This window comes from Anopheles funestus, chromosome 2RL, assembly GCF_943734845.2.
Source record: "Anopheles funestus chromosome 2RL, idAnoFuneDA-416_04, whole genome shotgun sequence".
Classification (NCBI taxonomy): Eukaryota; Metazoa; Arthropoda; class Insecta; order Diptera; family Culicidae; genus Anopheles; species Anopheles funestus.
The window spans coordinates 53,203,973-53,228,286 of NC_064598.1; the positions used below are offsets into that span (position 1 = coordinate 53,203,973).

The window sequence follows — 24,314 nt, forward strand, 5'->3', positions numbered from 1 at the left end:
CGCTTAAATAGATACTACAAGCATTTACTATTCTATTTTCTTTCCATAACGTTTCAAAAATTCGTTTGTACTCTTCCTTTGTTGTGTCGACGGGAATAGTTTGCAGTCCCTTTGTTAGTCTTTTATTAATAGTTATCCGCGACATCACGTTTTCACTATTTGGCAAGCAATGTAACTGGCCGGTGCCGGATTTAATGGTGCACTACCAGTGAAGGCCGTTTGATTTTCTTTCGATTGCTGATCATCAATTTCTGGCGGTTGTATGATCAATCGTGCGTACGAACCGTCTCCAGAGAGGCCATCGAGGAATCCGGGATTTATGCAAATACAACCATTTATTTCCTGCGAGAAATAAAACACCAATCATTAGTCATTTCATCCGATACCGAATAAAAATTATAATTTTAAACAATCGACACTTACCCGCACATAACGGTTAAGAGCGCTTGGACAAATCATTACATTTGGTATCCGGTTCAACCGGCCAAACTCGTTCAGCATATCCACATCCAGCGGCACATCCTCGAAAGGCGGATTCAGTGGGTAGAACGAGGCCTGATGAAAGAGATGACCGTACGCTCGTTTGATTTTATCGCCCCCGATTGGTGCGGCCGATCCACGCATTGTTACATGGGCAGCCGTACACTCATTTTCGATCAGCTGCTTTATTATGTCGACTGTAGTAACGCCAATTTCCAAACCCTCGACACTGAACAGACACGGATCGGGCAGAAAGTGTAAATTCTTGTAGAAGCTGGTCACTTTGTACGGTGGAGTGGGATACACAAACGAACTCACTAAATCATTATGATTTGCGACAACATACACCTCCGTCTGGCCGCTGATCGAGTTCATGATTGTGGCGATAATTTTCTCGAAATATTCATCAAACGTTTCGGCCACTTCCGCGTACAGCTTGCAGTTAGCATCGGCAAATGGTCCGGTAAGGATCAGCACATCGGGTGGATTGTTACTGCAGTACATCAGCAGATTGGAAAGCTTTTCGTACAGCAAATCGTCCCTATCCGTAAATGGAGCACTCGCGATCACTAGCGTTAGCGTTTTGTCGAGGCTTGTCGGTGCGACTGGTAGCGTCAGCGTACGTTCACAATGTACTTGGCTCACGGAAAACAACAATCCACGCGGATTTATACCCTCGAGCAGCACGGTTTGGCCGGGGAAGAGTGACCACCATGAAGGTGCCTGCACTTTGCTCAAATCCAGCCTGGTGCTCCGTAATGTATGCTCATCGTAATCTACGATTGCTAGTTTGCTGACATGATTCCGACCAGCACTTGCCGTCGGAGTTGTCTCATTGGCAACAAGGGACGATTCGGCAAAAATTCTTCCCAGCACACGAATGGGTTCCGAGCTGGGATAGTCTACATGGTGTACCTTTATACCATCGAACCAGTTGCCAAATTTCCCCTCTTCTATCCCATCATTTCCTGCATGATCGTCTTCGTCCGAGGGCTCCGCTTTCACAACATTGGACTCTTTCAACGATGTAGAATCGGTCTGATTGTTGGTGGTTTTGTCCTGTTCCTGTTGCTGTTTCTTCGATAGCTTCGTCTCCATCGCCAACCGCTTACAGATGGCATTGCCACACTCGTAGATGCGATCACCGAGGATCATTACACGGTCATAGCTCGTGTCAAACATATATTTGGAGCCATCGTTAGCAAATTGCAACGTTTTCATTGCGAAACGAATACTTCTCGGCCCATGGTTGTCGCCGATATTATTTCGCTTGTTTCGACTGTCCAACGATGTCTCATCTTGATTGTCAATCGGAATGGAATCGGCGTTGTCGTTATTCGTAGCGCTGGTGGTGGTGGTAGTTGGTAGTAACCAATTGAATTGTTTCAGCAACTTAGCACTGCCATAAGTGTACACTACCTGTCCAGCTTTGTTCGGTGCATTTGAATCACTTTTCTTGGACGAAGCAGATCTACGAAGAAAATGCAACAATTTTCAGAATGTATCACACGATCACGATCGACCGACAGAGAGAGGTAAAAACGCTTCCATTTAGATACTTACATTGGAGAATAGGTAACGGTTGTGAATGGACTTCCACTGCCTCTGACCGGTGTGTTCGCATTATGTTGCAAGCGTGATGCTGATCTTTTAGTCTGAAATGAAGAAAACGGAAAGAGTGTTGTGATATGAACTGTTACAATATTTGTACAGATTTATAATTTTATTAGCTGACAATAATTGTTTTCTTGATAATTCGAATAATTGCAGGGAAAAAAGAAGTCTTCAAAAAGCCTCAAAAAGCAACTCTTTTCCATTCGTATTTTTATACGTATTGCATTCGCATAGACGGTCTATCTCAACTTCATAGACGAGCATGTAATCTAGTCACGAAATTTCAAGTAAAACCGTGCTACTAGAAAACATGCCCATCCACAAGATAGAGAAATGCCGATGTCCATTCAATCTTTTCAATGCTTAACACTTCCCCGTTCCTTCTCTGTTCTTTCACAACAATTTTTCGTTTTGCACTATTTTGCTGCGGGTCATACTTATGTGCTTAATATTTTATATAGGATAAAACATGAATGAACTAGCGCTGCACGAACATTATATCACGACTTTTTACCGGTGAAACAAAACTCGATTGTTATTGATGTTAGGCTTAACGATTGCTATATTCCGGTACGAATGAACCGGGAGTGCACATGTGTTTCTCTGCTATATGTTTTTTGCACTTAAGTTAGAGGGGTTGATTTTTTATATATTTATTACCATTGTAGAATTGCTGAACTGCTCCAAACCTACATTAATGAGTGTGGATCTAGTCACAATATAAAATTAATGTGAAAGAACTAGAATCACACTCATTGATGCCGATAGGAAGTGTTATTCTGCTAAGTATCCAGTAAACCAGAATATTTCCAAGATAAACTATGATTTTGCTACTGAAGTAACTAACCCGAATACGCAAGTTTAATAAGTGTTTAATTTATGCTTCATACTTATGCTTCAACAATTTTAACATAAAAATCTAGCTTCTTTTCCAGTCACATCGTCTTTCAAATTGTTAATGCTGGACACGTGTCCACAAAGAGTGTAAATTACGAATATTTTTGAGAGGAAAAAAACAGATGCAGTGTGCTCCCTGACTTTCCCCCTTTCCTTCTCCACGATGTTCACCCCCAAAAATTAATATCTCTCCCGCATTATCCATAACAGCGTGGGAAAGATACTTATAAAAATAATGCTTTCTAGTGTTTTTATGCTGGTAGCTGCTGCAACTAGATATTCATCAGTGTCTAGGGATCCTGGTTATCAGAACTAGATTCCGTTCAGCGTTTTTTCATTAACAACAATTAGTACGTTACTGTTACACAATCATACAAAATGTTTCAAAATTAATTATCACTATAGCTTTAAAGAAGTTACATCTTTGGAGATTTGACTTTTCCTTCTCCACTCCTAACATGCACGAAGAAACAAGGTTGACGACCTTCATTATTATGAGTGGTGAACCATCAACCGAAGAAACCAAGCGAATGAGTAAATAAATATACCACGCACAATATTCGCATCGATCATTCCCCTGCCGAGTATAAAGCGCGCAAAAAGAAACACAAACAACGTGATGAAACAAGCTTTCGCGAGAAAACAAAAGGAAACATTTAGGGAAAAAAAGCTTAAACAACTTCTTCCCGCCACAACAGAAAAACATAGGAGAATGAGAAGATCGAATTGGAAGAATTAAGATGACACTCCCGATCCGTCTCTACACGTGGATTATATAAAATACGATCAGAGCCCTGATCATAAGCCAAACATGAATGTTTGTGAGTTATTTTGACAATGTAAAAAAAAGTAGCGAACGTACGATCAGACGTACAGCCCTTGCAGTTATTAATTTACGATAAAGCGGAAAAAATACACACGATTTTTAATTTAACAATTTGATGATCTTTTAGCAAAGTATCCAAGTTGCTTTATAAACTGATTTCTGCGCTTACTTTGATCGATCGTGTGCTGTGCAAAGAAGCATTCGTAACAAAGACAACATTTGACGGACGACCCAAGCGTAGAAATTGAATATCCCCCCATTCCGTAATATGTGCTTGGTGGCTTTGCTTGCTTTGCCTTTTCCTAGTTGGAGTAGTGTGAAAATTGAGAAAATACAAAAAAAATAACTCCACCGCACACATTCTCCATCCTACCGCGTGTACAAAAAAAAAACAAAGTGCTGATCAAGCATCCCCAATCCACCGGAATATACACACGCACGCGCACGCACACACACATACACATACTACTGGACAATGTACATTTCTCCCCTGTATCGAAGAATGAACTGTTTTTGCGCTTGCTATCTATCGCACTCAGCATCAAATGTTGTCTCCTTCTTTTGTCTTGAGCGTACATTTCTTACTCTGCGCGTCGTACTCCCGCTACACACCTCCTTTTCAACCAACTCTTCTCGCACGTTCTCCTCTTCCACACCACACACAATCAAACACACCTTTCGTACGTCAACGACGTTTTGATCACCCTCTCTCTATCTCTCTCTCTCTCTTTCTCGCTCTCTCCTTTCACAATCTTTCCACAATAACACCACACGATCTGCGTGCTTTTCATCCCTTCTGGAGGAAGCTTACAGGCGCACAACACACATTCATGATGACCACTTTTTACCGACCACAGGTTTTAATTCTCTTCCCGTTCCTTTTTACAAGCGAGCTATGTATTTATTACTTTTTTCCTTAGCTACCCGATGCTCGTTTTTTGTTCACAATCCTCCTTTCTTCATGTCTTTCTTCTTTGGTGGTGGTGCTGTGTCTTCCACACGACTTCTTGCAACCCCCACCCTCCCCTCTTCCTTTAATGTTCGATCGCTATGTGCTGAACTTCACGGTGAGGATTCTTTTTCGTTTGGCTTCATGATTTTCTTCTTGTACATTCAAATTGTTTTTGTTCTCTCTACCGATTCAGGTAAAAACTTTCCAATATCCTTCCATATCCCGACGAGAGGACACGCTGCGAAAGGAACCGTTCCGAACCTCTTTTTGTGTACCACTCTCTGTGCTTGCGAAGAGGCTTAGCTGTGGTAGTGAAATTTCTACAATCATGTTTTCGTGATGAAATTAAGAGTCTTACAACAACACTTCAGGTGCCTACTACGGTAGGATTCTGTCTGGCTTCATCTGTTTCGACTTTTTCGTCCCTTTCGCGTTCTATACGTCTTTAATAGAATAGTTCTCCTTGCGGATAGACGCCATAGGATGCTTCGATCACAACGCCTGAGCCAGAACACCCAAAACGAAGTAAAATATATCAGAGGTTGGTGATGGTGGATTGATGGTAGTGCGAAAGAGGGGTGTGTATAATTAAAAAAAAAAGTACATTGCTCCGGATTTTCTTACGCACGACGACCGGGAAGACCACCGCTTCCCTGCTTTACGCCACACGCTCAGAATCAAGAAAAGCACAACAATGAGCCAAAAAGAGGTACACAAGGAAGTGAAAGAGGAGGGGGGTAAAAATGGCGGCGAATCCGATCATCGAAGACTAAGATGGCCGCCACAATGATGCATAAGAAGAAAAAAAGAATCTTCCTTTCCTCCGGTGTCGGCACGGCCGCACACAACAAACCTGTTGACTACGGACCAACATTCGTTCTCAGAAAACTTGCGATGATGATGATGATGATGATGATGATGATAGTTGTTCGTTTTTTTCTCTCCATCAACCCTATTATTACAGATTTGTTGCCCCTTACATGATGGGCCATTGGGTCCTCACCCTGCGCTGCTATTGAACAGCACACAATGTGCAGCGAATCGATTCGCTACTTAATGGGCGTCTTTACTGCCCCCTTTTTTCTCGTTTTCTCTCGCACACTTGGATCTTAAGTTGTACACTTTTACTCCGGTTTTTGATAAGCACTAAAGCCGGAAGTAGCTTAAATTAGTATTTTGAATGTATCCATAAATCGTACATGTTAAGTACACCACCATGGGGGGGAAGCCAGTGTGCGCATATCTATTATTTAAGGTAGATTTTAATTCACTTAAAAATGGCCGCCAGCAATGGTAGCATAAGAGAATGCGCGAACCGAACGTTGTTTAGTGAGTATTTTTTTCCATAGAATTATCAGCACACTATTGGAAGCGATTACTACTAACCACACACTTGGCTGTTTCCTCACACCACATGCGCTCCATTATCGCTTCGCTAACATCATCATCATCATCATCATGGTGGAATCCGTCATTGCTCGCTCTCGCCATAGCACGGCAGGCACACATCATCACATCTTCTTCATCGCACTGTGATTGACGTTCTAAAATATTTGCTACTCAGCATATATAGTGCAGCTGGAGTTGTACTATCAGCAATACAAGCCATGTATACGTCGTCGATTAACTCGTGCTGAATGCCGGATCTTCGAAACAATTTTCTGATCCCGTGTGTTTCGATTATTGATTTACAGCATATTGAAAAAAAAATGATACATATTATTGGCCATTGCAATTACACAACGTTCAAAAATAATACATGTTTAAGAACAGCGTAAAAAATGCAAAAAAATAAAATTTGTCTTACATCGATCGTATGGCAGCGCAAGGCAGACGCAAGTAGCACAACTCAATGCGTGAATGGCTTGATCCATCTCTTGACGTGTTTTCCATTGCGTTCCAGATGCTCGCGTAAAGAATAGAACACACAACCGTTGTGTTCTTTGCGCCTCTCTCTCCACTAAGGTCGTTGTTTCTCTATTGGCTCCACATGCTACAACAACAACATTAAGGCACATACACACAGAACGCATACACAATTATGGGAGGGAGAGTTCTTCTTGTCCAAAAAAAAAACAGCTAGTGATGAGAAGAGTGGCGTTATCAAGGGCAACAATCTCGCCCCTCACATCATGATCATTCGGTGAGTACAGTTCACCCCAGAGGTTCGACTAAAAAGTATGGCGCAACAACGGTTGCGCACTGGATGGAATGGAGTGTGGAGACCACGACGTGCGCGTGTCGCACACAATGTGTGCGAATGTGTATGTGCGTACGAACGATCGCGGCGGGGTCATCTACCGGCGTGCGCATACTTAAAAAAAACATCGTCTTTCCAGCTCTTTGTCCTGCGGATATGTAGCATGGGACACAGTCGAACGATTGTGTGACCGGTACAACACTCGAAAATGTATCACGCAAAGAATCGGCTTCACATCACACAACATTCTGACAACACACAACTATTTCTATTCTTAAAAAAACGTAGATAGACGGGAAATTAAAAAATGCTGTTGATAAAATGTAGAAGATGGCTTAAGATATCAAAAGAGCAACTGAACGCACACATTGAAGCATTCAATCACCGTGATATGCATGCTGCCAAGGATCGCTCGGTTCTATCAGCATAACAAAAGTGAAACAATTCCGGAAAAGGACAACGGCGCTCAATTATTACATTTTGTCCAAAGTAAGCTTACCACCACACTCCAGTCGTGGGGCTGTTGCATCTACAAGCAATCATCACTCTGTTATCTCGATCACGCCTTGGAGGGCGCATTAATTGGGCGGAAAAATTCTCTTGGACTGTGGACCGTGGTCAAGAATAATCATACCAAAGCTACGCAAATGCAGTCTTTACATGCTATTTCTTACACATATTGCAACACTAAACCACTTATTTTCACTTTAGCTAGAGAGTTGCTTCTGCTTTTCAGCAAAAGGTTTGCTTGCTTCTCACCCACCAGCGATGGCGTATTGACTGATGATTTCCTGCTACTAACTCGCACCACGAGTACACGCCTTCAGCTTGGAGCAGTTGGTGGATCATACAATTTGCGCGCAATTTTTGGGGAAATTAACAATAGTTCCGTGTACAATGTGTGTTTCGCTTTTCTAAATATGTACGATCGTTTGTTCCAAAGTGACAATTTCTCTATAATATCCGCTAAACCGCTATCTTTTATACATACGATCGAACAGCGTACCACGAATTAAAGCTATCGAAAATCTAGCACAAAGGACTGAATTTCCAGCAGTCTGTATATTACCAAGAAATAAGGGATTGTGTTCTCCACGATATACACTGCGCTTACTCCCTCTCTCTCCCTCCTCCTGTTCTTGGGTTGCTTTTCGTCCGAGAAATACGGTCGTGCCCAAGCAAACGACATTAATTGTGTGTTTCGTATCTCGGAAACGTGTGCGCGCCTGTGTTGGTGAGGGGACCAATCTCAGCAAGCGTACAACACACTGGTTTGGCAAGACAACGGCGGAACGCGCGCGCTGTGATGAAAGCGTGCGAGGGACGGGGCGGCGGCAGGAGGATGTGGTGACGTACGAAGAGAATGCCGACGCTCGCTGCCGCCAATTTGCTGCCTTTACACACTCTATCTTCACCGCAACTCGATCCCTCTTCCATTCCACCCGTACACCCGTACACACGTAACACACACACCGCGCGCGCACACACCACATGGAACAACTATCAGGCGGCCGCCATTTTTAAGCCGTACTTTTTCCCAACCGAAAACCTTGCTACAGAAAATTGGCTTGCGTTTTTCGTTCGGTGATGCAAGCTGAACCGCGCGCACCTCGGTTGCTGCGTTCACACACAAAGGAGACATTGCGTTTCATATCAGCGCAATCACGCCGCCGCATTGGAACTAACCGTTACGAAAAATTGCTGCAATTTGCTGCGCCGATGCTCCCGAGCTAACGTCACACACCATTGTGGATTTTCTACACCTTCACTTCACACCGTATTGGAACCGGTACGAATTCTTGTAACATATTTCAGGGTAGGAGCCGGAGCCGGGATAAGCAAGTGTCACTAGGGTATCACTATTCGACCGCCAAAACTGATCCACCGGCATATCACCATCGTACTGAAATACAGCCATAACGCCACTACGAATCCTCACTACGGACAACGCTACTGAACGGGAATGGAGTTACTGCAAAGCCTCTGTCCAGGTACAGACGACGCTACCCGCAAAGCCAACGGTTTCACTCCAGCCATACGACCGTCTTTCACTAACACACACTATCGCACCAAATCGAACGTATTGTAGCAACCATCTCTTTCTTGCTCCTACGAAAAGATATAAATTCGCAAAAAGATCCTGCATTTGTTTCATTCACACACATTGTGCGCAATGCGGTACGTTGTATCATCCATCTCACTCTAACTTGGCGGCGTTACACATGGACTATGTGAAGATGTGTGTGTAGTTCCAGTCGAACCGCTTGCGAGTGTTCTGTGTGTGCGTGAACAGATTTTAAAAGCGTAAGCGGTTTTGTGGCGGTATGTAAACTTGCGCAGGTTACAGGGTGTTTCCAAATATTCTGTGAACAAAAGTACTCGGAATACCGTAACACGCTCCCTTCCCTTGCTACTTTTTTGTGTTTTTCACACAACTACAAAACAGGAACCACTTTGCACACGTGTAGAAAATGTTTGCGCTCTTTTCAATCCATAAATGCAACAATTTGCTTAGTTAGAATAATTCGATTGGAATAACGATAATCGAATAATCAATTATTTAGAATAAATTAGGATATTGTATAAAACTATGTAAAGTTCATTTTTTATAATATGATGATTTGTAGCGCTATTGGCAGACAAGGCATTTCCTCCTTGTATGTTGCCGTATCTCGAGCATGTTGGCCAGTGCTCAACTCATAAAATTTCAAACGAAACGAAATTTCAACGAATTCATAAAAACTCAAACGAAAGACGTGTTGACGATGTTCCACTTCCACAATTCCCCTAACAGGACGATTAAATACCACAAGAGCATTAATATGGTAAAGCAAAATATGAGACAAACAGTTACTGTTGTTTTGCCAAATGAAAGGGGAAAATCAAAGTTCAAAGGTAAAACTGTGAACGAACCAAACGCAAGTCAGTTACGTTGAAAGTTGTTAACAAAAAGTTGAAAAACAAAAATAAAATAACAAGAGGATCGAAAAGAACCAAAATAAAAGCTTCGGAGAGGAAATATTCGAAGTTTTCCTTTCTTCGCAGGAAGAAGCCAACATCTTGGTTCTTGCGTAAAATGATGTACCATGCAAATTATTAATCAATGTGTATGCTTTCGTCACTATATGCATCGGAATTGTAGCTGCCAACGTCATTGCAATGATACCTAAGGACATTCGTAAAGCATGTTAAACGCTGGTTTAAAATATTCTAATTACCAACCCTTTAGTTCATGAATGTCCATGTACAATGTTACATTGGTTGATAAACGAATAAAAATACACAGAAATGTTCCTGAGGTTCAAACAGATCGTGAGTAACGTCTAAAATTTTGGATATCCTTGAAACAGAATGGAACTAACAAATATCTTGCGGAAGATGATATGCACTGTGTGGTCACTGGAGAAGAGATCGGTTCGTCTGAGGAAGCAAATAATTTTCCCTTCAGACGCATTGGAACATATGTCCATACCCTGAAGGAAGCGACCGTGTACCGACGACAGAAACCAAGAATAGAAGGGCTATGAAAGCTATGAAACTGGATAAGAATGGAACGGATAGAGCCAAGGATGAGACTTTCTCTTAATATAAGCCAAACTTAACACTTAACACTTTACATGCTGATCAAAGCCCGTAATTCCTTAATGTGTGATGGCTAATAACAATAATAAAATATAATCCTTCGGAGGATATAGGAAAAGCTTACTACAATTAGACATAAATGCAATTCCTCGATTACCAGCGATCATCGAAGCTACCAACTTAGTCAAAAAATGTATCACTAGTTACAGTGATTCAAACTGTGAAGATTCACATTGGGTTCATCTGAAGTCTACAACACAACGTCGGAGATCGTTACAATGTCTAACGCGCTGGATGTACACATGAAATGATCAGCTTGAAGCGCTGGTGGTCGATAACCTGACGTCAGCGAAATAAACTCCTGTGATGCTGTTGGCTAAGTTGAAACCGTATACATCTAGCGAGAAGAGATTTTAGGCCTCCGTTTGGAATCACTCGAAAGAATAACACTCGAACGGAGGCCCACTCCGGATATTAATGTTCAGCTACCTCCCTCCCCCAAAAGGAAAGGAGGAAGGAATCGAATATCAAAAAGAAAATGACGAAAAAAGAGACTTGATTAGCTTCCGAAATATAGTCAAGTCATGCAACTAAATCGAGAGTTTCTGCTACTCAACATCCGCCCTCCAAGATGGGCTGAGGAAAGATTTTCCACTATTTCCTAGCTTTCGTCCAGTCGGACGGGTCTGTGGAACATCTAAGAAACATCGCTACACGAGCATCGAACACAGAACAGAGAGAGAACAAATCCTTACGAGCAGGAATAACCAACTAGCACTTGAGCAGCAAAGTTACATCAACAACTCTTGATGGAGGGTAGGCCAGTCTTCTCTACGCGCACGCTAGTTTCTGAATAGCACGTCCTCTTCTGTTTTTTTTTTCATTTCGTTGTCGTTATTCTACTCAGTTAGCCGTTGTAGAAGCTTCCTTCGATGCCCCTTTTCACTGCGGTTTCGAATGTCTAGCCGCTTCATTCTTTTCTACCGATATTCGCGTGTTAGTAAAATAGAGTCGAAGGGGATTTTTTTTTTGCTTACAAGATGGTAGATTGGTCAAGGGGATGAAAAATTCAACCACCCGACCGAATGGACAGATCTGCTGAATCGGTAGACTGGGTACAGATCGTAGAAAAAAAAATGGACAGAAGAGAAACGCAAAAGATACTTAACGTAAAAGGCGAATTGGCCGCAGAAAAGGTTTAGATCTCGTAACAAATTGAACCGTTTTTTATTCTTACCAAATGTTAAATTTGAAATAAAGAAGTATTAATAAAGCAAAGAAAATGTTTTTTGTTTAACCATGGTTAACAGAAAAGGATTCATAAAATTATATTGATTTTTCAATACTACTGTAAAGTTCATTCCAGCAAGAATAAAGCTTGCTGGAATGACCTTTCATTCAATAAAGTCGATGGTACAAATTTCCCTATTTTTATGTGTTTTTTCAAACGATTTTCATATGCTCAACTTCATGTCTGGGCAGTTACATTATGTTTTTGTGTACAACGGCTTTGTACAAACTACGCTGTCCGTTACCACTTTGCTTCTGGATGATGGATACTTCTAGCGGATGATGAATCGTAGCGTCCATTTCTTAACAGAGCAAGAATAAAGATCAACCACCGGAATCATTGGAAATCACCAACACACTTACATATACTATTTGCTACAGGTACTGAGCTCGAAACACCAATACACTTTGGTTTTATAAAAACAACTGGCTAGCCCAAAAGCTGTTGTCCGTTTACGGAAGATTAGGCAGCATTCAGTTGCAGAGATTAAGCGCGCTTTAGGGGCTCAGGTGTGTGATTTGAAAAAGGTAGCCAGAGACTGCTTGCTCCTCGTTGCCGCAGCTCAGTAAAACAGGATATTTAGATAAAAAGGAAATGGAACAGAGTACACACATACATGGTCAGACTAGCAGCTGTATTTGGTTCGGGATCCGAGCCATCCGAGGGAAGGGTTTGCTTTGGATGTTTTTTTTTTTTGCTGTTGCTAGAAATATGATCTCCCATCAGATCGTGCGCTGTTTCGTTTTCTTAAGCACTTTTTGCATCACGTTCTAGGTTGTTAATTTTCACCTAGTAAGCAAAAAAAAAAAATCAAAAAGCAAAACAAGATCGTTCCCCATTTTTGCAGCACATATACAAGCCTAAAATGAAAAAATGAACGTAAAATGATTTAAATGTTTACTCTGAACCAGACGACGATGATCGTCTTAGTATGATCGTCATTTTTCCATTCCTTTACCACTTAAATTATGAAAATGGAAATGGAACGGAAAAAAGCAGGTGTGTAGAGGAGAAAATTTTTCCGTACGTTATTCGACGACGCAAACAAATGCACAAGGGACGATGTGGTACGCAAATTACTGCAACAAATAATTACGCTACACATGTAGAAAGAGAAGCATACAGCAGAAATTGCCTCTAGTTTCAACTGTAACAACTCGTCGGGTCGAAGCGCTTTCAACGTCGATGCGAAGACAAGATATGAGGCGGTAGCATTACACCGTACAGTTGACGTACACAACCGCGTACAACAAGCTATTCGCCTTCTTGAAAGCGAACATAAGTGAAATGAAAGAACCACAAACCTTCGACACAAATGTACGGAAAGTAACAACCAAAACAAGTCTGTTTGGGCGTCTCAAGCGAAGGAAACAGCGCCGACCAAGAACCTGGGTAGAGGGGTGTGCTGATGCTGACGACCTCGACGACGTTGACCCTTTTGCTGCTGCTGCTGCTGTTGCTTCCCTTGGGAGGAAGAAATGTGCTCTCTCGCGAACCACGCTGACCAATACGACGGATCCTTTAATTCCTGTGCCACGAAATTGTAGCACTACGGTTGAAGCTTTCGAAACGATTCACGCAAAATAATGCACAAGGTATAGGGTAAGGGAAAGAAAATAAGCTTAAAACAGTTTAGGGGAAAGAATCGAGTAATAGGAATAGAAATATGTACATAAAGCAGATTAACTGATCACGCTACAAAATTGTTTTTCTGTCTTATTCAAGATTCTATATTTACGAGCTTTGATAAGAAAATTTATTGAATAAAACAAACTTCACTATAACGTTAGTGTTTGGCTATTGTTTTAACGTAAAAAGATTATGTTTAATCGATTTCAAAAAAAGCATTGTCTTGTTTTCGCACTATCTTGAGTGCTATTAAGATATGTTTTCAACCGATGGTCTATCGCAAATTTATCATTTGTTGCATAATCACTAAACATCGTACAAATGCCACCTTCCACTAGCCATAACTTCTACCATTATCAATCTCACATTTTACGCCAATACGCGCAGTTTTAGAAACAAAATCTTGTTTGTAGAAGAAGATCGTGAGACACTGATCATATTGTACAATGGTGTGCAGCTTTATATATAAGCGCATGTACGTGTGTGTGTATGTATTTATATATACACGAATCGCACCATCGGGTAAATGATTCGAAACGGCAACAAAAATCACTAAAGCAAAGCCATTCCAAAGGTAGAGTGTCTTTCCGGCGGCGATTTACAGAACGCAATGTGGAAGGTAGTATGAAACAGTTTGCACGCGTTTTGTTTTTTTTTTTGCTTCTCCGGCTTAATCACCACACAAACAACAACATGAAGGGCTACGGGGCCCAGAAGCGGACCGAAAAGTTTATTTTGTATTGGAGCGTTTGTGGCGATCGCGTTTTGAAAAGCAAAAAGTACACACCACCACACAGCGTCCCTTTCAATGCGAAAGGGCCCGTAAGTCGTTGATGATGATGCGGGATTCGTTGATGGTGTGCGCGAGGTCACTTTTTGTTGCGCTACAGTGTGTACAACAGGTTCTACAGTCGGTGGGGAAGAAAGATGGAGAAAAGATAGGTTCGAGAGGTGATTCTTCTTCCCGTAGGTTCCAGCCATCGAGAGGGCTGACATTGCTGGCTGCCGGTAAGATATTCGCAGCGTGGAAGAGGACGCAAAGGGAATCGGACGGTTAAGGATTGGAAGGAAAGTTAGGTAGGGTAGAAGAGTCAAGAAGCATACCGAGCGGTCCAGCGTACTGGTAGTGGTATACGCAAGTAAAAAAGAAACCCAAGCCACACAGCACTCTAGGCAAGGCGTGAGAACGGACGGAAGAAACGATGCCAAAATCTCCGGGCAGAATTGCGATCGGAGCAATGTACAAGAGTGAAGGAGATTGAACTCAAGATGCCGACGTGTGAGCGAGAGAATAGGGAACGAAATTGCCTATAATAACTGCTTCTGGCCTACGATTAGAGACGTGTAGCTCCAACGTCTTTTTTTTTTTTGAACCTGCGCTTGGGTATCCAATAAAATCAAGGATGAACGTACAACTTAGAGTACACAAGCTATTTGAGTTGTACTGGAACTGTTGATTCACATTAATTTGAATTTTATTCAACAAAAATATGGCCAGGGTATATTGCTTTTTACTATAAACTTCAAGCTAATAAATATACATTGAAAACAATCCTCTTATACAATCAGGCCAATAAGAATGGCTAGTAATAAAATAAAAACCGAATCAAGAGTGTCTAAAATTACGAAAGAGTTCAATATTGCTATGGACGACGAACCCTTGTCAAATGTTACAAACGGATTCCGACAACTTATAACTAAAATTTAGAGCAACAAACTGAACGGAAAAGTGCATAACAAAGGCTCAGAACCAGTTTAAATGGTTCCGTACAACATGTTCCACCAACGTCAATGAAAAATTTAAAAAAAAAATTGAAAAATTGTTCAACTTATTTTTCCACGTAGTTATGAATGTAATTATTTCTAAGAAAAACAACCGAGCATGGAAGGAGCAACCGACCCCAACAGCACTATGAAGGGATATAATGGAAAATCATAACGGCAGAAAGAAAAATCGCAACCGTATAGAAAAGAAATCTTAAGCAAAAGAGAAGAATGCATAACGCTTCAAAAACTCGATGCCCAACATCGACTGACAAACGTGCGAAAGGGACCGCGAGATACCTTCCGGTGTGCGCCAAGGGTCATCTAACTTTCCGGTCAAATAATTTGCATGGCTTTTCCGTTCAATCCAATTCCGGTTGGTTCAGCAGTTTTGCCTTTTCCCTGGCGTTTTTTTTCTCTCGTAGCATGTGTGTCTTCGTCATACACCGTTGGTTAGACAGGGGATCTAGCAGAAAATTTTCTACAACCCTCCTACCTTCACCATTATCTTCCAGTGCCTGGATGTATAGCAAGAGAACTTGTTAAAGTGCTTTGGTGTATGAGTGCCGAAGAGAATGTTTGTTGTTAGCCTCCATCATGGGGGTATCGGCAACCACAGATTCGTCGGCTTTTACGAACAATAAAGATACGATGCTGATGTTGTTTGGGGTTAGCGGTTACGATAGTACACATTGGCCCCAATGGGCCGTGATTTCGTTCATGATGGGAAGCGTTGCCTCTCTGACTGTATTGTGTCATGGGACTGTTGAGTTTGCTGGGAAATGGGTGCAATTCTCGCGTACGGGCATCTTTATTTCACGCGCGGTTTCTACCTTCTGCGAGACCTCCCGTTAATCTCGAGCATGGGGGGGATGAAGGCAACTGCGATTCATACTCAAATTGTGATATGCCATCGAGATGGATACCGCTGAAATGGAAGAAGGAAGAGGTGGCTCTTTGTTTTGGTTCTTCCATCCTAATGATCTTTCTTCTTTCTGTTTACTACGTTCCAACTTCCATCGATGCACACCGAAGCTTTCGTACTGGTAGCTCCATCCACACGGCAGCATTTTAAAGCTACGTAAGATGGTGATTTAAAACCGAGTTCAATGACCCCATTAATGTTGTTGTTTCTTTGTAACGCTTTCATGATTAGCACGTAAAAGGAACCCTCCAAACTAGCAAACAAGTTTGCAATGTTAGAATGCAGCAAACCATTGGACAGATGGCTATGTTCCTAAATGATGAAAAATCATCTTCTAGCGATACGGTTTAGTTATTTATGATGTAAAAAAAATCATCTACAATCATGGCTCAAGTAGTTTTGGCCTGGTATTTGTGGCTTCCCTTTATTTTACTTACCCACAACAGGATAGTAAGTCCTGCAAATGGGGGAACGGATTGGATGAAATTTGGTACTTGATCTTTCGTGTAAAATATCGTCCCCGCCGGACTTCAATTAAACCAAATAATTCAATTAATTCAGAAATAGCAGAACAAAGCGTTATAGTTCCAACACACTCTTACACATAATAGGTTACATCATCTTCAATGTTCTAACGGTCATACACGTTCCAGCTGTATGTTCTGAATACCATTTTATAAACCTATGATTTATTCAATATTATTCACAAAAAAAAACTACTTCTCGATGTAACTTACCTTTGGTGTAATGCAACCATACATTTCCAGCACATCTTGCTCCACAGAATCCACGTTGCGGTAAGTGGTTATTTTCGACACTTTTGTGTCCATCCGCGGAGACGTACCAATGTTCCCGGCAGCGGCAGCAATACTAGAAATCTTCGTTGCTTTTCGCGCCTTACTTGTGTATTCGTGGGCTTCCATTTCGTTGAGATAGGAAACCGTTGGTTCGGCACCACTCAGCTTCGACACGCTGTACGCCATCCATTGTTCTACAAACTCGACCGGATCGGATATATCGTTGTTGATACATATTTCAATACCTTCAACGAAGCAAGCCGCAAGAGAAGAAGTTAGGTATACACAAATGGATAAAACCGAACGAACGTGTGGAACGCTCTCGTTGTTTTGCTTATACATATTTGCACCCTGTTTTCCGGATAACTTACATTTAGCTATGACTTCATCCGATGGTTCTATACCCAATTCATCAAACTGTTCCCGAATTGTTTCGATTGACACCATTTTACACCGATATTCACGTTTTATCCTCGCGAGCAGATTCGCACTTTCATGCCGACACGAAAAGAAAACAAAACTCAAAAGCGCGCGAACGCTGTTTGCACGTTTCAAAATTTTGACGTGTCAAATTTATGACCCATGTTGCTAGCACCCAAGTTACAAAACCATGCATTGAATGTCATCACAGAAATTAACCGAAAAAAATGATAAATCGTTTATCTGGGGACCTTTTTCGGATGTCCGTTTGCCCGTGCTGCTAAAAAATCAAACTTTCAAAAAATGATTGATAAAAAACTTCCAATCGCCTTAACTTTTAACAGGAGGTTTCAATTGTGAAACTCAAGTGCAAACAAAACTGACTGACTGACGACGTCCGTTGAATTGGCGCCCTCTAACGGGCGGTAGCATTACTGCTATCCTGAAGATCGCGCCGTCACAAATTGACAGTTTGAGATGATAGCTGAGAAATGGATTTGCAATAATTGATAACGATAATTTATAGCTCACGCATCTATGTGAAAATTTTATACATATAGGTCCTGTATAAATCTCTGAGGCTAACGACTGTGATTTAGTCTAAAAGATTTAGTTTACGACCATTTAAATTTTTGAATGGGATTTTAATTTTGAAATGATGCAATTTGTTCTTTGGGCTGATTTTGCCGCCTGGGACGGACCTGAAACTGTCAAAATAGAAAAATAAAACTCATCATTTTTGTGACTGTTTCTGAGAAATATCGTAGTGTGGCATAGATTGCTGAATTGCGGGTCAATTTTTTCGTTTCGATTCAATTTAGTTTTGCGTGCTCATCCGTAGTGAACAACCATTGCAAGATATACGTTAGATCAACCGAGTGGAAATAGATCGTTCTGTAGGAAAACATCATGTCTGATAAAGCTCAGTTTGTTCTGCCCAACACGCAACCGATCGTCGAACTGGAATGTGCCACGGCTTTTAATAATTTAACCGAGAAGGAAAAGCAATATGCCCATTTCTTTAGCAAGGTATGTGGCTTCTTTTTTTCCCGAAGTTCCGAAGTTCTTTTCATGTACTCTTATCGTGTTCTGTCCTTTTTTGTTTACAGGCGTCTTGGACCGGTGGATTAATCGCTCTGGTGCAGTCAAGCCCAGAATCACCACTCATTTTCTCTTTGCTGCATCGAGTATTTCTAGCCGAGCCTGTAGAAGATTTGAAGAAATCTGCAACTGCAGCTGGAGTATCAGAAGATGAATTTACCGTACGTAATTGCCTTACAGTCATGTATTTACGTATTGCTGCGTGACAACCATTACACAGCATCTATCTTATCGCACTGTTGTAAATATTAATGTTTATATGTTTGCTAGGCATTTCTTGTATATACCTGCGGATTTCTGGCTAACGCTGGCAACTACAAGGGTATGGGCGATAGCAAGATCGTTCCAAACTTGGACGTGGATAAATTCGAAGCAATCGTCAAGTGCTCTGCCGCTCACAAAGCGAATGCCAGCGTTATCGATTCACTATGGGAATCCACCAAGGTACCAATCTTTCTGTTGACGGATCGCATGAAGACACTTGGTCTGTGCGATGCAGGTGTAACAACCTACTTCTCAAGCAACGTGACGCACGATGACACGGAGCTGATAAGCGAATGGATGAAGCAGCACAAGTTCGAGGCGTACATTTGCCGTACTTTCAAAACGTCCGAGAACGGCAAAACTGTGTACGATATAAAGCTTGCGTCCAGCGAAGAAGGTGACAAAAAGGGGCTAACACGCGAACCCGAAGAGTACAAGGGATGCATTTTCAAGATAACGCGGGGCGATTACAAGGAGCTAATGCAGATGGTGGCCGACTCGCTAGAGGAAGCCATGAAGCACTGTGCCAATGAAAACCAGCAGCATATGATCGAGGCGTACGTTGAAAGCTTCCGTGAAGGTAGTTTGGACGCGCACAAGACTGGTTCGAGGTACTGGATCAAAGATAAAGGTCCGGTAATCGAAACGTACATTGGATTCATTGAAACGTACAGGGATCCAGTAGGTCAGCGGGGAGAATTTGAGGGCTTCGTTGCCATGGTAAACAAGGAGATGTCTGCCAAATTTGGCACATTGGTGTCAAATGCTGAAAACTTTATCCAGCTGTTGCCTTGGGGGAAGGAATACGAAAAAGATTCCTACCTAAAACCGGACTTCACCTCACTAGACATACTGACTTTTGCCGGCTCCGGTGTACCGTGCGGTATTAACATTCCCAACTGTAAGTATGCTGAACGCTCGGCAAAAAGCGATAAGCTTACCAAAGGAGTAACGTTTGATAATGGAATGGAATTTTGGTTCTGCTTTCAGATGATGAAATCCGTCAAGACGAAGGTTTCAAGAACGTGTCCCTAGGAAACGTGCTTGCCAACACGAACAAGACTGACTCAATTCCTTTCCTGTCGGAAGAGGATCAGTCGCTGATGAAAAAGTACAAAGCGGCTGCCTTTGAGGTGCAGGTGGGTCTACACGAATTGCTGGGCCATGGTAGCGGAAAGCTGTTGCGTATCGATGAAGCAGGCGAGTATAACTTTGATACGGCAAAGCTGAAGAATCCGCTCACCGGGGAACCAGTCAGCTGTTGGTACGAACCCGGCGAAAATTATGATTCGAAATTTAAATCGCTTGGTTCTTCGTACGAAGAGTGCCGCGCCGAGGCGGTTGGACTGTATCTTAGCTTGAACCGCGACGTGCTGAAGATATTTGGGCACACCGACGAGCAGGAAGTCGAGAACATCATCTACGTAAACTGGTTGCTGCTTGTCTGGGGTGGAGTCGGGGTGGCGATGGAGCTGTACAATCCGGCACAGAAAACATGGCTGCAAGCACATTATCAGGCTCGATTTGTGATCATGAAAGTTCTACTGGAGGCAGGCGAAGGTCTGGTTAATGTGCAGGAGACTGAGGAGGGCAAAAATCTGTTGCTTAAATTTGATCGCAGCAAGATAGAAACGGTAGGAAAGGAAGCGATTAGAAAGTTTCTGCTGAAGCTACAATTCTACAAATCTACCGGCAATGTAACAGCAGCAACCGAAATGTATAACCATTATTCGGAAGTATCAGAAGGCGGAGAACATCCGTGGGCCAAATGGCGCGATATTGTGCTGCTGCACAAAAAGCCAAGAATGATCTTCCTTCAATCGAACACCGATGTCGATGCAGATACGGGCAAGGTGTCGCTGAAGACGTACGAAGCCAACTTTGCTGGTTATATTCAATCGTGGGTTGACCGCTTCCCGGATGCGAAGATTGATGAAGTGCTAGAACGCATCCATGCATCCGATAAACATTATTACGAGGGATTGTATTAATCGGTCCATTTGAATGGAAGTTGTTTCCCCAACAATCAAGCTGAATAAATCAAAATTTTCAAAAGAATTTCTGTATGCGTTAGTTTGTTGCTAAATTAGCCTGGCCGTTTTTAAGTAAATAAAAAAAGTTATATTTATTTAGTTTTGTACATTTAATAAACATATATTCTCCATCTGTGTAAGATCTTAGCAAGAACAGTGTGATTACTCCAAAACGATTAATTAACCCAGTTCTATATCCTGTAAAAGATGGAAAACGGTCAACAGCAATTATACATGAAATGTTCTAAAATTTGAAACTGGCATAATGACAGTTGCCTATTCTTGCCGCCCGAAGTGCGCCGATGATTCGCACACCACAGCCGAAGTTTGACAAGTAGACCCACCAACATTTTATTCCACTTGGGCAAAACGGATGTATTTTTTTTTTCATTCTCTTGCAAGTTCCAAACGTGGTGAGAGTCGCGCATCCATTTGCTTTCCTGAAGAAAATCCGGAAAAAGTTAACAACTCGCACACAAATATGACCGACGAATACTTTTACGGTGAGTAGAAGACTTTTGGAACCGATTACGTTAGTGTTTCGTGCCGTTGCAATGTTATTTCGAGCGATTTTGGTACGAAAAGTGTGAATGTGCCGCCAACCGCCGCACCGCGCATATTTACCGCACGCGTTTGCTTCACCGCGAAAGGAAATGGTGGCTGTCGTCAATTTTTCGCCGTCCCGCGCACACATTCTGTGTTTTCCGGATCGTCACCATTGCTTGAGTTTTTGCGTTGTTCGAATTAGTTCGATTGTAGGTCGTTTTTGGTAGTTTTTTGCCGTGGTATCACTGCCATGGGCAATGGCGTCTCGATAGCGTTCTAGATGCCTTCTTTCCATGACCGTGCATGATTTGCCGGTAGCGCTAGTAGCAGGAACACAGGGGTGTCACTTCTTCCCTTTAGCAGCTTCCCTTTAAATCCGCGGTGCTACATTGTTTGTGCCAGTGCAATAGTATTATTTTATCCAACCGGCGGCATCTAGAGTGCTGTGAGTGAATGCTTTTTTCGCATTATTTTTTATGCACAGTGTGCGAAAGAGCGAAAAGTACGGCGGCGTCTCAATGTGAGGTTATAATTTCCCATGAAGCGAGGCTACTATTTTCCCGGCGTTTTCTGGTTGGTATCCATTCTGGGTACTGTAGGTAGAAGCATGTGTTGGTTATTTACCAGCTCGTCTTGCAAAGGCTAAATGACCAATCGTCACCACACCACCACTACCACCACCAGCTTGCTTTGTTCAATCTTTTCAATTGCTATCGAAAGTGTTCTTTCGTTAGCGCCTTTTTGTGGCAGGTATTCGGGTACACACATATACATGCTTGTGCGCGCGTTGCTGCCCAGATTCGCCATGTGTTGTGCGTATTGGTGAGAGTGGTTTTCGTTTTTGTTTACTTCATCCTGTTCCACTTTTCCCCCTTCGCTCATTACGCTGAAGCCGGGTGTGATGCGTTGTATGAAGGGTTAAAACTAGTTCATTGAAATGGCGGCGTCGTCGTCGTCTACTGTGTTACGAATACTTTTTCAAGAGCAGAAAATGTTTCTTTTGGGGAGTGTGCGAAGCCGGTTACCGACTGTCTGAAATTATTGCGTGTATGTGTTGCTTAGTTTCGGTGTAGATAGACAGTTTTGTGCGTACATGCAAGTGAGAATTGTACATGTTAAATGTATAAACCCGACTAACTAATGGCTAATTCCGATTGTTTTCTTATTTTCCTTCCATAGGAGCAACCCTGAAGGAGGGAAGCAAAACAGTGACATGGGATCCCGACAACAAGCCGGAAGGATATCCGAGAACGAACAAGCTCGTCATTAAACAGTGTCTCCTGGGGCATGAGGCGGCCGGGGATGAGTTTAACGTGGTGCAGGTCGAGACAATGACCATAAGGGACACGCTGCGTATTCCGATCGCGGTGTTGAAGGTCGGCGAACTACGTCAGTGCCGAATGGATCTTGAGTTCTCGGACGCGCCTGTTACGTTCACACTAGTGGAAGGCAAGGGCCCGGTGCACATCCATGGACTGCATCTCCTTGGTTCGCTGGTGGAGGAATTCGAGGATATGGAAGAGATGGAGGAGGAAGTACTCGAGGAGGAGGAAGCCGATGAGGATGAGGACGAGGATGGCGCGTCACAGAAGAAGAAGCCAAAATTGACCAACAATTCCAAGGGCAAACCGGGTGCTGTCGCCGGTGGGCCCGCGGGCAACGACAAAAACCGGAAGAGGAAATAAGCAGCGGGGGCACGTTTTGTTTTTTGCTCCGGCCAACGAGCAAAATTTGCAAGCAGCAGAAGCAAAGGCCGCCACAACGTGTCATCATTCCTCACCACAATTTAAATATATGTATTAACAAAGAAAACAAAACAAACAGACAAACAATGCAAAAACTGCAACCACCACAAACACATATGCCGTCAGTCTTGGGAGAACGGCAACACCAACAACATCCTATGTCAAGCGAGAAGGAAGAGAATAAGGCGAAATTGTCCTACATATATATTCCAGCCGTCCATGAGCTGGTATATGGCGCATCCTCGTTCGTGTCTCACGCACAGTTTGCCCGTTGGATTCGATCGGTTACATACGCGAAAGCGCTTATTTCTTTTTTTTTGCAAATCAAACACTCGCGTACTCTCCGGATGACGAGAAAGCAGCGTTGCTTTCTGAAAACCAATTGCACTAGCTGTACGTAGAGCATTAGTCGCTACAGAGATATAGGCATCCATTATTCTACAAGACGATTGAAACGGTAGCCACTAACCAAAATACAATACAGCAATTTAGATCCAGGGAATTTGCAACGGAAAAGTCGAAGAACAGAGACTTACCGCAACAATTGTTTAATAACTAAAATGAAGCAGAAGGCTCTAAGATAAACTTCCACAAATAATTATGGAATCGGAAAACAACAAGGATGTAAGCTTTTATTTTCATTGTGTGTTTTTTTAACATCTACAATGGCGTTTAATTAGTAATGGGTATGGCAACTGCGTACACAACTTTTAGACGGGGGAACACGATGGAGAACAAACAGAGCGTGCGTGTGTGAGGGGACACGATATCATCATCTTTATCACAAGCGCCCCTCGGCTCGTGGGAATATTCCGGTCCATTACTCGACTGAGCTGTTGTGCGGCGGCTGGAGGACAGGTAGGCAGGTAAGAAGAGGGGACAAAGCATACGAAAATGAGAACCATTTTATGACGAAACGGCCAAATCTCAACTAAAGGGAAAACACAACATACATGGTGTGTGTTGTGATCCGTTCCCATACATGCAACATTTCACACAATCGCAAACTGAAGGAAACGTGTTCTTAAAAATGTTGGAAAGACGAAGGAAAACACATGGCGTATGTGAAATTCATCAATGTAAGAAAAGAATGGCATACAAAAAATGGACAAATAAATATGGAAACGAAACCACATTGGTGTTACTACTTCTTGTGGCGGGAATGTCGAACGACATTTGCATTCGAATGATTGTGCTCGACCGTTATAGCATACATTTAGGCTGAATTATGGCTGATCGATCGATCGA

General features: G+C 42.4%; 3 protein-coding genes across 5 annotated transcripts; 2 read left to right on the forward strand and 1 right to left on the reverse strand.

The window, feature by feature from the left end:
- Window positions 1-77: 77 nt before the first annotated feature.
- Window positions 78-17,549, reverse strand: LOC125760786 (DNA polymerase alpha subunit B). 3 transcript variants are annotated; one of them, XM_049421289.1, is made up of 5 exons: window positions 17,329-17,549; window positions 16,898-17,202; window positions 2,044-2,135; window positions 424-1,951; window positions 78-342 (listed from the first exon to the last, which is right to left on the reverse strand). In XM_049421289.1, the coding sequence occupies exons 1-5, from the start codon at window positions 17,402-17,404 to the stop codon at window positions 145-147; spliced, it is 2,199 nt and encodes a 732-aa protein (XP_049277246.1). In that variant the 5' UTR covers window positions 17,405-17,549; the 3' UTR covers window positions 78-144. The 3 variants fall into 3 exon arrangements, with proteins under 3 accessions (XP_049277246.1, XP_049277248.1, XP_049277247.1); XM_049421291.1 differs by lacking the exons at window positions 16,898-17,202; window positions 17,329-17,549 and adding an exon at window positions 7,469-8,259; XM_049421290.1 differs by lacking the exons at window positions 16,898-17,202; window positions 17,329-17,549 and adding an exon at window positions 6,156-6,570.
- Window positions 17,550-18,044: 495 nt separating this feature from the next.
- On the forward strand, window positions 18,045-20,800 carry LOC125760787 (dipeptidyl peptidase 3). Its single transcript, XM_049421292.1, has 4 exons — window positions 18,045-18,406; window positions 18,487-18,639; window positions 18,749-19,643; window positions 19,733-20,800. The coding sequence occupies exons 1-4, from the start codon at window positions 18,287-18,289 to the stop codon at window positions 20,731-20,733; spliced, it is 2,169 nt and encodes a 722-aa protein (XP_049277249.1). The 5' UTR covers window positions 18,045-18,286; the 3' UTR covers window positions 20,734-20,800.
- Window positions 20,801-21,144: 344 nt separating this feature from the next.
- Window positions 21,145-24,196, forward strand: LOC125760830 (nucleoplasmin-like protein). The gene is made up of 2 exons (XM_049421351.1): window positions 21,145-21,278; window positions 22,501-24,196. The coding sequence occupies exons 1-2, from the start codon at window positions 21,149-21,151 to the stop codon at window positions 23,004-23,006; spliced, it is 636 nt and encodes a 211-aa protein (XP_049277308.1). The 5' UTR covers window positions 21,145-21,148; the 3' UTR covers window positions 23,007-24,196.
- The last annotated feature ends 118 nt before the right edge of the window (window positions 24,197-24,314 follow it).

Excerpts from the sequence above, each read along its gene's own strand:
- LOC125760786 (XM_049421289.1), bottom strand. The coding sequence starts at position 17,404 with ATGGTGTCAATCGAAACAATTCGGGAACAGTTTGATGAATTGGGTATA. Across the intron at positions 1,952-2,043 it reads ACCGTTACCTATTCTCCAAT|ATCTGCTTCGTCCAAGAAAA; the intron begins GTAAGTATCTAA and ends TTTTCTTCGTAG. Across the intron at positions 343-423 it reads CTCTTAACCGTTATGTGCGG|GAAATAAATGGTTGTATTTG; the intron begins GTAAGTGTCGAT and ends TATTTCTCGCAG.
- LOC125760787 (XM_049421292.1), top strand. The coding sequence starts at position 18,287 with ATGTCTGATAAAGCTCAGTTTGTTCTGCCCAACACGCAACCGATCGTC. Across the intron at positions 18,407-18,486 it reads ATGCCCATTTCTTTAGCAAG|GCGTCTTGGACCGGTGGATT; the intron begins GTATGTGGCTTC and ends TTTTGTTTACAG. Across the intron at positions 18,640-18,748 it reads TATCAGAAGATGAATTTACC|GCATTTCTTGTATATACCTG; the intron begins GTACGTAATTGC and ends TATGTTTGCTAG.
- LOC125760830 (XM_049421351.1), top strand. The coding sequence starts at position 21,149 with ATGTATTTTTTTTTTCATTCTCTTGCAAGTTCCAAACGTGGTGAGAGT. Across the intron at positions 21,279-22,500 it reads GACCGACGAATACTTTTACG|GAGCAACCCTGAAGGAGGGA; the intron begins GTGAGTAGAAGA and ends TTCCTTCCATAG.